The sequence below is a fragment of the Aspergillus campestris genome (genome assembly GCF_002847485.1).
Source record: "Aspergillus campestris IBT 28561 chromosome Unknown P168scaffold_8, whole genome shotgun sequence".
In the NCBI taxonomy this organism is placed as follows: domain Eukaryota; kingdom Fungi; phylum Ascomycota; class Eurotiomycetes; order Eurotiales; family Aspergillaceae; genus Aspergillus; species Aspergillus campestris.
In genome coordinates this window covers 658,147-673,643 of record NW_020194343.1, presented here as the reverse complement: position 1 = coordinate 673,643, position 15,497 = coordinate 658,147, and the positions used below count along the sequence as shown (strand labels likewise).

Here is a 15,497-nt window from a genome sequence, read left to right as displayed (position 1 = left end):
GTCCTCATAGATATTTCATCATTCCCGAGTTGACCGGTGGTCGCGATACAGACAGCACATTCTTGGACGATATTTAGGACTGTTGATTACACTATTAACATTTAAGCTGTGCATACACGTCGCCATCTGCAGACTAGGAATGCTAATATAGACCGTGTCATAGTTCTTCACACCGGCCTCACCATGGCCTCTAAGATGTGAGCTAACATGATGCCAAGTCGTGGTGTACCTCAAAACTAACATATAATTTAGAATTGTTATTGGAGACGTGAATTGCGAGCTGCGCGATGTCTTCACCAAACTGGCAAAGCTTCAAGTGAAGCAGAACTTCTCTCTTGCTATTATCACTGGCGATCTCTTTGGCGACTGTTCGACAGAGCAAGAGCTGGACCAGATCTCTGCGCTGCTGCAGGAGAATATCAGTGTACCGCTTCCGACGTATTTTGGCCTTGGTAGTCGGCCTCTGCCCACTCGCATCATTGAGAGAATCGAAGCCAATGATGAAGTCTGCCCGAACCTGTACTTCTTAGGGAGGCGAGGCACGCTCAAAACCGCAGAGGGCATCCGGATCGTCGCCCTAGGGGGCAATCTCGAGACGGAAGCCAAGTCGACCGACAGATACCATCCGGGTTACACCGAAGCAGACGCTCGCGCGCTGTATGGTGCCCACAGCGCCGACCTCCTCATCACGCACCAGTGGCCCAAGAGCATCCGGTTCCGATCCCAAGTCGCGCTCCCAGAGGGTGCAACGACCCCCGACGAGATCCAGTGCATCGCGGATCTCTGTGCGACCCTCAAACCCCGCTACCACCTCTCCTCGTCGGCAGGATTCTTCTTCGAGCGAGAGCCCTTCTTTCACATGCCCACGGAAGACCAGCCCGACGCGAAGCCTCTCACCCGCTTCATCAGCCTCGCGTCCTACAACAACACCTCTAAGCAAAAATGGATGTACGCTTTTACGTTGGACCCCAGCGCCGCGCCCCCGCTGTCCGTTCCCGCCGGTGCCACCGCCTCCCCGCTCTCTACGTCTCAAAACAAGCGCAAACCCCTCACTAGCCAGAAAGACTCGTACAGCCGGTTCGCCGTCGACGATGACAGCCACCGGCCACGGAAGCGCGCCCGTGCACCACCCCCGGGGCCGGACCAGTGCTTCTTCTGTCTGTCGAACCCCAACATCGCCACGCACCTCATCACGTCGATCGGCAACGAGAGCTACCTGACCACGGCCAAGGGCCCGCTCCCCACGTCGAAGACGTTCCCCTCCCTCGGCTTCCCCGGTCACATGCTCATCATCCCGTTCACGCACTCCCCCACGCTCCACAGCATCCCCGACGCAGACTCGCGCAGCAACACCTACAGCGAAATGCAACGATACCGGACCTCCCTCCACACGATGCTCCAGACCCGCTCGGCGGGTACGAGCACACCGCTGGGCGCGGTGACATGGGAGGTCAGCCGCGGCAACGGCATCCACACGCACTGGCAGTTCCTGCCGGTGCCGTCCGACCTAGTCCAGCGAGGACTGGTGGAGGCGGCCTTCAAGGTTGAAGCAGAGAACCTGAAGTACCCAAAATTTGAGACGGTTTCCGCCACCTCGGATCCGGCACATGATACGGGAGATTTCTTCCGGGTGTGGGCGTGGGCTCCGGCTTCGGGGACAGACCAGGCGGACGAGGCTCCGAGGGCGGACGTGGTCGAGAAGTGCCTGCTGCTCCCTCTGGGGCCGGATTTCCGGTTCGACCTGCAGTTTGGGCGGCGGGTGATGGCCAAGCTGATGGGGTTGGAAAAGCGCATCAACTGGCGGGACGATGTGCAGTCGGAGAGGGAGGAGGAGGCGGACGCGATGGCGTTCAAGGAAGCGTTCAAGGAGTTTGATTTTACGTTGGAGGAATGATATACCTTCTGGATGATACATTTTTGGAATCTTCAAATATATTTAGATGGCTGGGTGTATACTGTATAGGCTATGGTGGGCGATCTTAACGGTGCTGACGCGGTAGTACCACATGTGTATGCATGCCATGTAATTTGGTCCACTGAGACAGATCGCTCCTTGAGCAAGCCATGTGGCTTTTTTATTTTTCTTAAATTATTTCAAATTATAGTCATTAATTAATATTAATATTGGGCTTCATATTGATATATATATTCATACTTGTGCTATATATATATATGTTCCATTTATATATATATATTCATTGATGATTGTATTTGTACTATTATTTATATATTTTCTCATCCCCACTTGTCTCTGAGTCAACCACGTATGACCCAGAAGTGACCAGAACAGGTCAAGTACGAGCGAACCAACTGGGAGATTCGACTCACCTCAGAGACTGTAAGACTAAGACTAAGACGTTGCATGAGTCGGGTAGAGTCGTGTTGGTGTGGCTGGTTACATCGGATACCCGATCAGTGGAGACATCCAAACTGTATCTCTAACTTTTTACCTTGTGATTATAGATAGATATCATTTGGTATGTTTACGCAGATGATTAGAAATGACAGGAAGAATGTGCCATCAATCAAATTAAATTGTTTATTAAAATAATAATAAATAATCGAATTGAATCAGATGTCCTCAGGCCAAGACGCCCAGCCACGAGCCCAGCCACAAACCCACCCGCGCTAAACCCAATCGGGCCGGTCATCTTTGGCTGCTGCCTTCAAGCCTGCGACCATCAACCGTCACAACGACTACGACTACGACTTCTCCTTGCATCATTCTCTCTCCGTTGCTCCCTTCTCGGATTTGGAGTCTATCACTCGCTGTATTAAGACATTTCTCTGGATTAGATCGATCCTTCGAATCAAGAGGTGTTGGATTCTCCATCTCTTCCCTCCCTGTCCTTCACGACGAGACCCCGATCCGCTTGATCGACGTCATCTCCGCCCTACGCCTGACAATCCTCATCCACGTCTGGGTGCCACCATGGGTCTCATCTACCCCCGTCGAACATGGTATGTCCATCTTCTCCTGGATCGTGCTCTTGCCGAGATGCGATGGCTGGTCCATCAGATCCTCCTTCCCCCCTATCGAAAAGAGGTTGAACATCAACTGACAAGATCGTCCCCCTAGTTACGTGGACTCCTGGGGATACCCAAATGACTGCCGGAGTTCCTGGAGTCAATGGGGTCGCTGGGTAGCATTTGCCGTGATCGTTGGCTGTGCTTTTATTATCTTCTTCTTATTTGCGTACGTCCCTTTCCCCAGTCTCTCCTCCTTAGTTTCAGATCGAAAGCTAACCGGAATAGATGCTATAACGCTCGTCGACGCCGTCGGGCTGGTCTCCGACCTCGCCCCGGCACGGGCTGGATGGCTGGCCCTCCTCCGCCCTACCCCGGCGGCAACGGCAACAACCAGCAACATCAACAACAACCTTACTATCCCGCCGACCCTTACTACCAGCAACCTCCCCCGCCCCAGTATACGCCCCAACCTCCTGCTTACGGGTACTTTGGAGGCCAGCAGACCGGGGTGGAGATGCAACGACCGCAGAATGCCTACCAGGCGGATGGGGGACCGGTGTATCCTGCGCCTCCGGGGCCGCCTCCCAACGGAGCCAAGGCGTAAGGGCTGACTGGCTGGTTTGGTGGTTACCATGGTCGTATCCTCTCGGAACGACCAACCATGACATACGAACAGAAAGAAACAAAAAACAATCGAAATATTACGATAAAAAAAGAAAAAGAAAAAGAAAAAAAAACATTGATCTGTTTCTGGCGTTATTGAGCAAGTGGTTTGGTTTTTACGGGACTCGTGATATGAGGACTGGGTGGGAGGCATGGCATGCGTTATGGGCCTACGAATGCGTACTGTCTTTTTTCTTATTCATTTTGTTTCCATTCCTTCTTTTTTGATCTCTTTTCGTGATTCGTTCTCTGTCGTACGCGATTATATGTTGTATATCTTAATGACCGGGGAGGTGGTCGGTGAGCCTCCATCCAGATTCCATAATTCTACAGTCCATTATGAAGTCCGTCGTCCACTGTACACGATATAATGCTGGAGAGTGGATAGGGTGTTACCTCCATGATCCTTCTTGGGTCGCATCTCCACTATCTAATTTCGAGAACCCATGGCCCGTGGATGCCTCGGGTGTGCCAGTACCGACCAGTGGACTATGAAATCTCCCTACCGTCTCCAACCCCGGTGGAGAGAAAGACGGTAATTTGACAGTGTCATTCTCCAGTCAAGGGATGGTCGATGTAAAGAGGTACACCGAATCTCGAGGGAAAAAGTGGATGGTTCCGACCGGTGGCTGCGATCGACGAGTGGGGAGGGGGGAGAGGTACGGTATTGTCATTACCGTGCTGGGAGATGGGGATGCTGTAGGGGTGCATGTCCCTGGGAGATTAACTGCAGCCCCTAGAAGAAGCCCCGAATAGCCCAAACAATAGTGACCCTTTAAGTATGATTACCATACCAACAATTGGGATAGGCAGATGAACGCAGATCCCCGCCTCTTTTCTTCCTCTTCGGCGTCTTCTGTCTCTTCTCTTCTCTCCTTCTTCTCTCCACCTTTTCTTCTCTCTTTCTTCCTCCTATTTTCTCCTTCTCTCCTTCGTCTCTGTCTCTCTCTTTCTATCCCTCGGTCCTTATTCAGTCCTTCTTTATCCAGTCACACTCTCTTCTTGCTTGTTCGAATCGTTCGACCAGTCTTTCGATATACTCCATCTCCAAACTGAGACATCCGACGAACCCCTTGGGAGGCGGTGCAAACTGATCGTCCTGCCGGTAACTTTCAGCCAACCACTTTTTCGCTTCCTTTTCGCTTCCTTTTTGGATCCTTTTTCTCCCTCTTCTTTATTTGTTTATTTTATATTCCATACTCGGTTTCGTTTCCCCTCGATTCTTGACCGTTTTTTCTTGATTTCAATCGTTCATATCGATTCTGAAACAAGTCCGTCCCGCGCCAACGGATCTATACATTCCGGCGCTGTATCATAACATATCCCAAGCCACACTTGGACAACGCCCATAAAGGACCGACCGACCGACCCATGCGGACCACAATCGATTCGAATCGCATCATCCTTTCCTGTTTGTGGCGTCCCGACTCGCCGGGATCGTTTGACCCATCGGTCGGGAGTTCAGTTCGACGATACCACGGTCGCTGCGCCTGGACGGTCTGAGTGCGTCGCATCCGGAAAAAGCGGGGAAAGCCAATAAAAAAGGAGAAGAAAGGAAACTATCGCGACCATGAGTCCGTACATGAGCCCCAACCCGTTGTGGTCGCGGGACCTGGGGAGCGAGTTGCAGGCCGCCCCCGAGACCTTATCCAGCTGGGACAACTGCATGGCCAAATCCTACTGCAAATGGCCCGTCGTCGCTGCCATCATCGTCGGCTCCGTCATTGTCATCGCCATCCTGGCCTGCGTCATCAACTGCCTCTGCTGTGGCATCCAGTGCTGCCGCTGCTGTGGCTGCTGTTCCTGTTGCTGCCCCAAACCGCGGAATAAGAAACCCAAATACATGGACGACCCCTACGATCCTTCCTTCAATCAGCCCCCGCCGCCCATGCCCGCCCCGTCCGGCAACGTCTATGCGCCCTCCCCGGCGCCGCCCGTCTACCGCGGCACCGCCGTCGCCCGCTTCGACTCCCCCGCCAGCTCCGCCCCGCCCTCCAAGGCGAACGAGGATTCCCTGCCCGCCATGCCCACCTGGGACAGCGCCGTGTCCCGCCGCGTGGAGAATGACCGCGACGCCGTCGAGATGGAGCCCCTGAACCTCGCCAACCAGGAACCGCGGCGCACGCCCTCCGCGAGCCAGCGCCCCCTAGCACCGGGCTACATGGGTCCCGCCCCGATGCGCACGGGGACGCCGGGGACCCCGTCTAGCTTCTACCCCGAGTCGCGGGCCTACGACGACCAGAGCATGTACCGCACGCGCTCCCCCGCCCCCATGGGCGCAGGCCCCATGGCGACGGGCCCCATCTCCCCCTACGACCAGTCCCACCACGACTACCCCGGCGGACACCCCTTCCAGACGATGTCGCCCGCACCCCCGGCCATGTCCCCCGCGCCGCCATCCATGTCGCCCGCCCCGATGGGCTACGCGCAACCACAGTACATGGCCATGGGCCCATCCGGCTCCCCCGCGCCCGACGGACCCCGTCCCATCCCCTACCGCCAGCCATCCCCAGGCCTCAACGCCCTCGGCGGACCCGTCCCCTACCGCCAACCCTCCCCAGGCTTCAACCAAACGCCGCTCGGCTCCCCCGCCCCCAACGTCAACGAGCAATACCAAGCCATGCCCATGCACATGCCCTACCGACAACCCTCGCCCGGCATCGGCATGGCCATCGGCCACCGCACCGACAGCCCCCGCCCCATCCCCTTCCGCCAACCCTCCCCGGCCATCAACCAGATGCCCTACGCGCGCGAAATGTCCCCCAGCATCCCATCCTCCCCGCCCCCGCCCTTCTCCGCCATGCCGGGCCCCAACGAAACCACCAGCCAGAATAACCCGGGCAGGCCCCCGAGTTTACTCCAGAGCGGGCGCAAACCCGCCCCGAACTCGTACAAAGATCTTTAAACTGGGATGTTTATTAGCTGGGCAGATTTGAACATGAAATATGGCTTTCTTAGGATTTATTTTCTTTCTTACTTTTCTTCCTTTCTTTTATCTATATTTTTTTGTGAAATTTTGATATAATTCCCTTTTTTTTCAACGACGGCAAGACTCGATTTTTCCCCCTCTTTCTCATGTTACATATTTACTTCTCTTTGTTTCTACTTTTATCTTTGAGAAGGGTCATACATATCCCTCGTTACATACCTATCTATCTATCTATCTATCTACCTATCTACCTACCTATCTATCTATCTAGTAAATGATTGATTCCCTCATGGTCGAGCTATTCACCATGTTTTTGTCTGTCTTCTTCCTATCTATCTCTTTCTTTAACCATTCACCTCGTCCATCCATCCATTCATCCATTCATCCATTCCCGGCCAGGGAGGTGGTCATGATTGCCACCTCCCCAGTCGGGCAGTCATAGCCAAGGTCGCGCCAGTACTCGAAGCACCCGCGTCCTCCGCTGCCGAAGGAGAGAAAGCCATGTGACTCGTTGACCAGTAGAAGAAAATTGTAGTACTCCTTGAGCTCGAGAATATTAGGGATTGGTGGAATGGAGCCGTCCGCGCTGGAGGGCCCAGTTTAACCACGGCTGTCCCGCGCGGGTACCGAGGGGAGGGGGGAATCTAGGAGGAAAGACCAACCTATACAGCCCCTCGATGGCGACGCAGACCTGCGCTTTTTTCGGACACCTGCCCAACATGTACCGGAGATGGTCCATATCATTGTGCATAAATTTCATAACCGAGACACCACCCGCGTGATCTCCCTCGGTGGCTCCGACACGAGCAGCCTGGATGGCGCTGGCCTGAAGGGACCCGTGAGCACAGTCGTCGTACAGGATGATACAAGTTCCGTGGGTCTGGAGTGCCCACGATGCGATTTTGGCAAACGCCAGCAGGTCCGCGGTGAAGCCCGAGCCGGTGAACACGCAGCCAGTGTACCCCATGTAGGTCGCACATGCAGCCGTGGCTCTTGACTCCAGACGATCGTTCTCTCCCAAGGTGAGCGGTAGTTGCCGGAGGACATCTTCCATGGGGGCTAGGCTGCCGCCGTTCATATCCGGCAGGGCACTGTAGTTGAACGTTGCGCAGTTGATGGGTTCTTTTATAACCCTTACACGCCACTCTCCCCATAAGGCGATGAACCGTCCGCCACCGGGGATGTTGGTCGCTACGATTCGAGCGCCTGGATGGGACCGCGGGACGGGAAGGTGAAGGGACAACATCGGGATAGTCTGCTGCCGTTAGGGGAGCGACCCATGGGGGCTAGTTGACAGGCTCACCAAGTAGTAGCGGAGGAAGTCGTTCTCCGTTCGCGGGTGTGATAACTCCCGACATTCCCGGCGATCGCGGTGGATCTGCTGTAGGAGAATCCACAAGGACCATACCACATAGTTTATACGGTCCCGAGGCTCAATTATCATGAGGTGGTGAGTATTGGGGGGGGAGATGCTCTGGCCTGACTCTCATGTTATCGACCGAGCTAACTACGAGCCAGGGTAGGTTGACAGTATGATGTGTAAAAAAGTGATGTTATGTGTGGTATCTAAGTAATAATGTTGGGGTCCAAGAGATAGGTTCCCAGCAGAGGGGAGACCCAGAAAACCCAAAGGGCTTGTCGGGTTTGTCCCTCGGGAGGAGGTTGTATAGATATGCTCGGGGTCGTGGCTTCCATATCAGAACGACTGGAGACTAAGTGGTCACCCATCGGGCTTGCCTGGTTTGTATACATCCATTCATTCCAGAGCAGTCCGTCGACACTGGTCTTGCACTGCCCGCGACCACCGGATTGACCCTGCACCAATGGGGAGACTCTGTATAGTATCCATGGTGTATAGCCTGATTGGTACGGTCTGTCTTGTCATGAAGGCATATCCATCACGCTGGGCCATTGTGTCTGGTAGGGATCTATAGCTTTTTTCTGCCTGAGGCAGCATATCACCATAGTAGGTGGGACCATGATGGACCCATCATCCACGGGCCAATGATGGCAGTATGGACAGCAGGGATGGAGGAGACACCCCTGTTTCATCTCCGGCAGCATTCCCCACTGACTGTATCACAGTCATCCCATGGAGGATAGAGGATGGAGTATGGAATCGAGGGAGAAGTGAGAGAAAGAAAGAAAGAAAGAAAGAAAGAGGGATGAGAGATCGAGAGATGAGATGAAGATAGAAAGAAAAGAAACAAACAGCACAAATCAACCGCCCCAGGCAGCCAGGCAATGAGGCAGCCAGGCGGAGGCATGGCGGGACATGATTGGCCGGGACCGATCTGCATTGCCAACGCATCAACATGGTCAGTGTGGGGTTCCCGCCAACTCCTAAGAACGAACTGCTTCCCTCGTCCTTCTTTCTTTCCTCAATTCTCTCCTTCGTTTGTTCGGTGGGTTCTCTTGACTCGGTTGACTACAGATGTCTCTTGGATTTTATATGTGGACTCGTGCATCGACGCTTCGTTGACATATGTGACATGCTGGATTGACACCAAAGTACCCAGAGATATAGGTAGTCATACTCTCCATGATTCGAACCTCATTCGTGACCGAACCAATCATTCAACCAAAAAGAGAAAACAAAAACGAAAATGACAGAAAGAAGAATCATCCGCTAACGCTCCATGAACATGTGCCTGGTTCACATCGTTGTCGTCATTACATCGCTGGCTGTGAGCCACTCGATCGAGAGGGAGGAAGATAGGAAGAGGGAGGGAGAGGTAGAGAGGGAGAGAGAGATATAAGGGAAGAATCTACAAAGGCGGCGAAAGGTCGCGCCAGCGGACCTGCCGGCCGGGCGTTCATCGGCTGGCTCGGGCGATGAGCCAGTGCAACACCGCATCAAGGTTCGTCTCCTCCTTGGCACTGATCCCATAGCAGCTCACCTCGCGGTGCGTGATGGACTTGAGGTCCATCGCGTCAATCAACTGGTCGACCGACATTTTGTTGGGGAGATCGGATTTATTCCCCAGCACCAACAGGGGGATAGCGTCCAGCGTCGGCTTGGTCATCAAATCGTGCAGTTCCTCTGTCGCGACCGGTAACGCCGCGTGATCCGCCGCATCGACGATATATCTCCACGACCCGTCAGCACTCGGGAAACGGGACGAAAAGAAAGGATCCTCTTACACGATGGCATTCACACCGCGACAGTACCGCTCCCACATGGGTCGGAATCGGGGCTGACCCCCAAGATCCCAGCTAGATCGAGTCAACCGAAAATCCCATGCGACCGCCGTTCGAGGGCGAGACACACCATTTCAAGGTCACATGACCTTTTTGAACGCGCTTGGTGTTGAAACCGATGGTGGGGATGGAACTGAAATGCGACCCTTAGCAACACGGACGGGGAGCCAACTGGCGGGTTGGGATCCTACGCGCTGGCCACTTACTCTACGGTGAACTCGCCGCCCTGTCGACGGATGGATGTGGGTCAGCGACAGCGGACAAACGCCCACATTCATACCGACACAGACACAGACACATCGTGGGAAGGGGAGCATACGGCCAATACTCGCAATAACGAGGATTTCCCGGCATTCTGGAGACCGATCATGGTGACATCCATCTCCGTGGCCCTGGCATGGACATAAGATTAGCCTGGAGAGGGAGGGGTGGTTTGCGTGCGGGGACGGGCCGGGAAGGGGAGCCATGCTCGGAATGAACCGCCACACAACGTCAAGAAGAGGAGGGTTGTTGGTTGGAACGGCCCACTCACCAAAACATCCTTAACAGCCAGTCATATATGGTACGAAAGATACCCGCCATGATGATGGGTTGGGGTTGGGGTTGGGGTTGGGGGGGGGGAGTTGATCCAAAGGAACGAAGATAGAGGTCAAAAAAAGAGATAGGGAGAGACAGGAAAAGGGAAAAAAAAAAACAGGAAAAAAGGGAAGGAAAAAAGAAAAAAGGAAAGAAGAAAAAAAAGAATAGTGCGTGGGCTGAAGAACGAACAAGAATGGAGCCAAGGATGAAGTTGGAGTGGAGTTTATGGAGTGGTGGGAGGAGCAAATATAACCCGGGCTGAAGGAAGAAGGGAAAAAAAGAGGTTTGAAGTGGGGATGACGGGAGTGGGAGGAATGACACTACTACTAGATCTGTAGGCGGGAACAGGTAGGTCACGATAGATCTCTCCAGTTATACGGATCCTGGATTAGAAAAAAAAAGGAGTAGGAAAATACAAGAGAAACAAAACAGAGTGAAGAATCAACCAGGTCCACAGCAAGCGGCAATTTGATCCCTCTGGATGAGTCTCGCATGACCTGCACGCTGCGCTCCGAGCGCTTATTCCAGTCACTATCGGGATGGAGATTCGATTCGAACGGGGGAGTCGGGGTCGCACGAGTCCTATCTATACTCCGGGGCTCTTGGGACTCCGAAGCGGTTTATCAGTATCTAGATGGAGAATATAGATCTGAAATCAGGACTGATATCCGGATGGATCAAGATATCAAGATGTGGTGTTGTTGGAGCCTCAGTCACCGCTCTTTGCCGCCTGAGGAATGTGATATCCTCAGGCGGTAGACACCTCAGGCAGTAGACACCTCAGGCAGTAAGAAGGATGCAGACACCTCAGGCACCCTAGACTATCTCCACGTGACGATACCGCCCGGCTCCACCGAAAAATTTCCCCGTAGAGGAAAAGCGACGAAAAAAAGGCTTCAACTACTCATCATCTCTCCCACGGCGATCCTCGCTTCCCACGGACTTGTCGGCCCCATCAGTATGGCCCCCGCCAAGTCGACAGAGACCACTTGGTCCGTTGGCTATGATACCCTCCGCCGGGAGCATCTTTTTCGACACCCTCCCAAAGATCAAACCGCCTATCCCGCCCTCGCCGAGGCCATCCGCCCCCATGTCGACTCCTTCAACGCCCTCTTCGACGGGCCCAAGATCCTTGAAGCCGGTTTGAAGGATATCGGCACCAAGACCTTCGTGGATGGAGACTTCGAGTCCCCCGAGCAGAAACGAGCCCGCCAGGCCGAGGGCCGCAAACCCCCCAGGCGCAACCGCCTGCAAGTCCGCGTCAAGGAGGTCTTGCTCGAGAAGCCCGCCCTCCCTCCCACCAACAAGTTCACCACCCGGAATCGTAACATCTACCCCTCCGAGTGCCGGGAGCGACATGCCACCTACCGCGGGAAACTGCGCGCCCGCATCGAGTACCGCGTCAACAATGGGGACTGGGCCGAGTCCGTCCGGGAGCTGGGCCAGGTCCCCATCATGATGCGCACCAACCGCTGTCACCTCGAGAACGCCACCCCCAACGAGCTTGTTCAGCACAAGGAGGAGTCTGAGGAGCTGGGCGGATACTACATCGTCAACGGTAACGAGAAGCTCATTCGAATGCTGGTCGTCGGCCGCCGGAACTACCCCATGTCCATCATCCGAGGGTCCTTCGTGAAGCGTGGTCAGGCCTACACCAAGTTCGGTGTGCAGATCCGCTCTGTGCGCCCCGATCAGACCTCCCAGACGAACGTGCTGCACTACCTCAGTGACGGCGGCGTCACCTTCCGTTTCTCCTGGCGCAAGAACGAGTTCCTCGTCCCCGTCATGATGATCCTCAAGGCCCTGGTCGAGACCAACGACCGCGAGATCTTCGAGGGCATCGTCGGCGGGCCCAACTCCGAGGGCATGAAGAACACCTTCGTCACCGACCGTGTCGAGCTGCTGCTGCGCACCTACAAGGCCTACTCCACCCACTCCCGCGCCTCGTGCCGCGCCCTCCTGGGTGAGAAGTTCAAGCCCGTGCTCGGCATCCCCATGGACACCCCCAACGAGGAGGCCGGCGCCGAGTTCCTGCGCAAGGTCGTCCTGCCCCACCTCGGCAACCAGGACGTCACCGAGACCCAGGACTACGACAAGTTCAAGCTGACCCTGTTCATGATCCGCAAGCTCTACGCCCTCGTCGCCGGCGACTGCGCCCCCGACAACCCGGACGCCGTCTCGAACCAGGAGATCCTGCTGGGTGGGTTCCTGTACGGGATGATCCTCAAGGAGCGTCTGGAGGAGTGGGTGCGCTCGCTGGCCCCCGTCCTGCGCGACTGGTCCATGCGCAACCACGGCGCCCGCTTCACCGACCCGGCTTTCGAGCGGGATTTCCTTGGCAAGATCGTCAAGCGCACCAACGAGAACCTCGGCGGCGCCCTCGAGTACTTCCTCTCCACCGGTAACCTCGTCAGTCCCAGTGGCCTCGATCTGCAGCAGACGTCCGGTTACACCGTCATGGCCGAGAAGATCAACTTCTACCGGTTCATCAGTCACTTCCGCATGATCCATCGTGGTAGCTTCTTCGCCCAGCTCAAGACCACGACGGTGCGCAAGCTGCTGCCCGAGAGTTGGGGCTTCTTCTGCCCCGTCCACACCCCCGATGGCTCCCCCTGCGGTCTGCTCAACCATTTGGCTCACAAGTGCCTGATCGCCACGAGCAACGTGGACGTCTCCCACCTGCCGCGGCTCCTCGTCCAGCTCGGCGTTCGGTCCGAGTCGTCGGTCTCCCTGGAGGAGAGCGTCACCGTCCAGCTGGACGGCCGCATCGTCGGCTTCTGCTCCCCCGCGCAGGCCCGCGTGGTGGCCGACACCCTGCGGCACTGGAAGGTCGCCGGCACTCACCGCGTCCCGCGCGAGCTGGAGGTCGGCTACGTCCCCAACTCCACCGGCGGCCAGTACCCGGGTCTCTACCTGTTCTCGCAGGCGGCGCGCATGTACCGGCCGGTCAAGTACCTGCCGCTGGACCAGCTCGACTACGTCGGGCCATTCGAGCAGCCCTTCATGGAGATCGCGTGTCTGCCCAACGACCTCATCGCCGGCCTGTCCACCCACATCGAGTACACGCCCACCAACATCCTCTCCATCGTCGCCAACATGACCCCCTTCTCCGACCAGAACCAGTCGCCGCGTAACATGTACCAGTGCCAGATGAGCAAGCAGACCATGGGTACGCCCGGCACGGCCATCGACTACCGCACGGACAACAAGCTGTACCGGCTGCAGACGGGGCAGACGCCCATCGTGCGCCCGCCGCTCTACAACGCCTACGGGCTGGACAACTTCCCCAACGGCACCAACGCCATCGTGGCTATCATCTCGTACACGGGCTACGACATGGACGACGCGATGATCATCAACAAGTCCGCGCACGAGCGCGGCTTCGGTCACGGCACCATCTACAAGACCAAGGTCCACGGCCTGGACGACAAGGACTCGCGGCGCGGCAAGTCCCGCCGCGAGGTCGGCAAGCTGTTCGGCTTTGCCCCGGGCGCCGAGGTCAAGGCCGAGTGGCGTCAAACCCTGGACGAGGACGGGCTGCCGCACATCGGCGCCCGCGTGCGCGAGGGCAGCCTCGTCGCGGCCTGGCACACTGTCCGCTACGACGCCGCCACCGACTCGTACGTCAACGTCGATGGCCACACCCACTTCGTCAAGTACAAGGACGCCGAAGAGGGCTACATCGACAGCATCCGCATCCTCGGTGCCGAGTCGGGTGTCGAGCCTTGCCAGTCCATCAGCGTCAAGTACCGTGTGCCGCGTAAGCCCATCATCGGTGACAAGTTCTCGTCTCGTCACGGTCAAAAGGGTGTGTGTTCGCAGCTGTGGCCGGCAGTCGACATGCCTTTCTCGGAGAGTGGCATCCAGCCTGATCTGATCATCAACCCGCACGCTTTCCCATCTCGTACGTTCTACACCCTTCCCACACTCCCCACATTCCCAACCCAAAACCACCCTCTAACAAACAACCAGGTATGACAATCGCCCAAATGGTCGAATCCATGGCCGGCAAAGCCGGCGCCCTCCATGGCCACGCGCAAGACTCCACACCCTTCCAATTCTCGGAAGAAAACACCGCCACCGACTACTTCGGCCACCAGCTCCGCAAAGCAGGCTACAACTACTTCGGCAACGAGCCGCTCTACAGCGGCATCACAGGCAAGGAGTTCGCCGCCGACATCTTCATCGGCGTCGTCCACTACCAAAGACTGCGTCACATGGTGAACGACAAATTCCAAGTGCGCACCACAGGACCCGTCAACTCTCTGCACGGCCAGCCCGTCAAGGGCCGTGCCAAGGGTGGCGGTATCCGTGTCGGTGAAATGGAGCGCGACTCGCTCATTGCCCACGGAGCCGCCTTCCTCCTCCAAGACCGTCTCATGAACTGCTCTGACGCCCAGCGCGCCTGGCTCTGTCGCTGCTGTGGCTCTTTCCTGTCCACCCAGGCGACCGTCACCGCCACATCAGCCGGCAAGGCTGCTGCCGCCGTGGCTGTGGCCGCGGCCTCCGCCGCCGCCGGCCAGGAGGACCAGCAGAAGCAGCAGAAGCAGCGGACTGGCGCCGGCGGCGCCGGCTCCCTCGTGCGGTGTCGGCGGTGCGCGCGCGAAGCCGTCTTCGAGGACTCCCGGGCTGTGGTCTGGGAGGACGGGAACGGCCGCAGATATGTGGGCGGCGACGACGTCACTGTCGTTGCTGTGCCGGGTGTGCTGAAGTATTTGGATGTGGAGCTTGCTGCGATGGGCATTCGGATGAAGTTTTTGGTTGATAATTAGATTCCTTTCTGTTTTTCACTTTGCATTTTGAGTTCTACTTTTCTTTATTTCTTTATTTCCTTTTTATTTTATATATATTTTTTATATGGGAGTGTATGTGTTTTGCATACGGGGCAAAGAATGACTGACTGCTAAGTTACTGCTGTTGATTGATTGACCGACTGACTGACGACGGCTGTGACTGAGTAACCATGTCATGTTAAAGATACGCCCTTGGCTTTGTTTTTCTAATGACGTTTGGACAAAAGCATTTGTTTGTATCTATTTTATCTATATCTGCTGGGTGAACTGTTTATACGAGCATATATTATTTCTTTCTTCTTCTCCATCATACTTGACATTCCATATATATCATATGATTAAGATAAGACAAATACGATGGA

At 55.7% G+C, this 15,497-nt stretch overlaps 6 protein-coding genes across 6 annotated transcripts; 4 read left to right on the top strand and 2 right to left on the bottom strand.

Moving 5' to 3' along the window:
* The first annotated feature begins 33 nt into the window (after nt 1-33).
* Nucleotides 34-1,936, top strand: P168DRAFT_305456 (CwfJ domain protein). Its single transcript, XM_024838929.1, has 2 exons — nt 34-197; nt 253-1,936. Exons 1-2 carry the CDS (start codon nt 184-186, stop codon nt 1,892-1,894), a joined length of 1,656 nt encoding a protein of 551 aa, XP_024691714.1. The 5' UTR covers nt 34-183; the 3' UTR covers nt 1,895-1,936.
* Nucleotides 1,937-2,581: 645 nt separating this feature from the next.
* Nucleotides 2,582-3,686, top strand: P168DRAFT_328194 (resistance to Congo red protein). The gene is made up of 3 exons (XM_024841329.1): nt 2,582-2,961; nt 3,080-3,196; nt 3,256-3,686. The coding sequence occupies exons 1-3, from the start codon at nt 2,933-2,935 to the stop codon at nt 3,572-3,574; spliced, it is 465 nt and encodes a 154-aa protein (XP_024691713.1). The 5' UTR covers nt 2,582-2,932; the 3' UTR covers nt 3,575-3,686.
* Nucleotides 3,687-5,203: 1,517 nt separating this feature from the next.
* Nucleotides 5,204-6,538, top strand: P168DRAFT_282885 (uncharacterized protein; the record flags this gene model as incomplete). Its single annotated transcript, XM_024836012.1, has 1 exon — nt 5,204-6,538. The coding sequence occupies one exon, from the start codon at nt 5,204-5,206 to the stop codon at nt 6,536-6,538; it is 1,335 nt and encodes a 444-aa protein (XP_024691712.1).
* A 202-nt stretch (nt 6,539-6,740) lies between these two features.
* On the bottom strand, nt 6,741-7,890 carry P168DRAFT_177493 (uncharacterized protein). The gene is made up of 3 exons (XM_024832925.1): nt 7,866-7,890; nt 7,225-7,817; nt 6,741-7,148 (listed from the first exon to the last, which is right to left on the bottom strand). The coding sequence occupies exons 2-3, from the start codon at nt 7,806-7,808 to the stop codon at nt 6,944-6,946; spliced, it is 789 nt and encodes a 262-aa protein (XP_024691711.1). The 5' UTR covers nt 7,809-7,817; nt 7,866-7,890; the 3' UTR covers nt 6,741-6,943.
* Nucleotides 7,891-9,018: 1,128 nt separating this feature from the next.
* Nucleotides 9,019-10,345, bottom strand: P168DRAFT_311612 (ADP-ribosylation factor-like protein; the record flags this gene model as incomplete). The annotated part of the gene is made up of 6 exons (XM_024839518.1): nt 9,019-9,652; nt 9,707-9,778; nt 9,834-9,896; nt 9,970-9,989; nt 10,083-10,155; nt 10,296-10,345. 6 exons carry the CDS (start codon nt 10,343-10,345, stop codon nt 9,379-9,381), a joined length of 552 nt encoding a protein of 183 aa, XP_024691710.1. The 3' UTR covers nt 9,019-9,378.
* Nucleotides 10,346-11,263: 918 nt separating this feature from the next.
* P168DRAFT_255236 (DNA-directed RNA polymerase I core subunit RPA135) lies at nt 11,264-15,439 on the top strand. Its single transcript, XM_024834451.1, has 2 exons — nt 11,264-14,246; nt 14,315-15,439. Exons 1-2 carry the CDS (start codon nt 11,303-11,305, stop codon nt 15,112-15,114), a joined length of 3,744 nt encoding a protein of 1,247 aa, XP_024691709.1. The 5' UTR covers nt 11,264-11,302; the 3' UTR covers nt 15,115-15,439.
* Nucleotides 15,440-15,497: the final 58 nt, after the last annotated feature.

What these genes read in the sequence shown, in the direction of transcription:
- P168DRAFT_328194 (XM_024841329.1), top strand. Translation starts at nt 2,933, where the DNA reads ATGGGTCTCATCTACCCCCGTCGAACATG. An exon ending in ATCTACCCCCGTCGAACATG is followed by an intron (nt 2,962 to 3,079) that starts GTATGTCCATCT and finishes TCGTCCCCCTAG; the next exon opens with TTACGTGGACTCCTGGGGAT. An exon ending in ATTATCTTCTTCTTATTTGC is followed by an intron (nt 3,197 to 3,255) that starts GTACGTCCCTTT and finishes TAACCGGAATAG; the next exon opens with ATGCTATAACGCTCGTCGAC.
- P168DRAFT_255236 (XM_024834451.1), top strand. Translation starts at nt 11,303, where the DNA reads ATGGCCCCCGCCAAGTCGACAGAGACCACTTGGTCCGTTGGCTATGAT. An exon ending in CCCGCACGCTTTCCCATCTC is followed by an intron (nt 14,247 to 14,314) that starts GTACGTTCTACA and finishes ACAAACAACCAG; the next exon opens with GTATGACAATCGCCCAAATG.
- P168DRAFT_177493 (XM_024832925.1), bottom strand. Translation starts at nt 7,808, where the DNA reads ATGTTGTCCCTTCACCTTCCCGTCCCGCGGTCCCATCCAGGCGCTCGA. An exon ending in GCCATCGAGGGGCTGTATAG is followed by an intron (nt 7,149 to 7,224) that starts GTTGGTCTTTCC and finishes TGGGCCCTCCAG; the next exon opens with CGCGGACGGCTCCATTCCAC.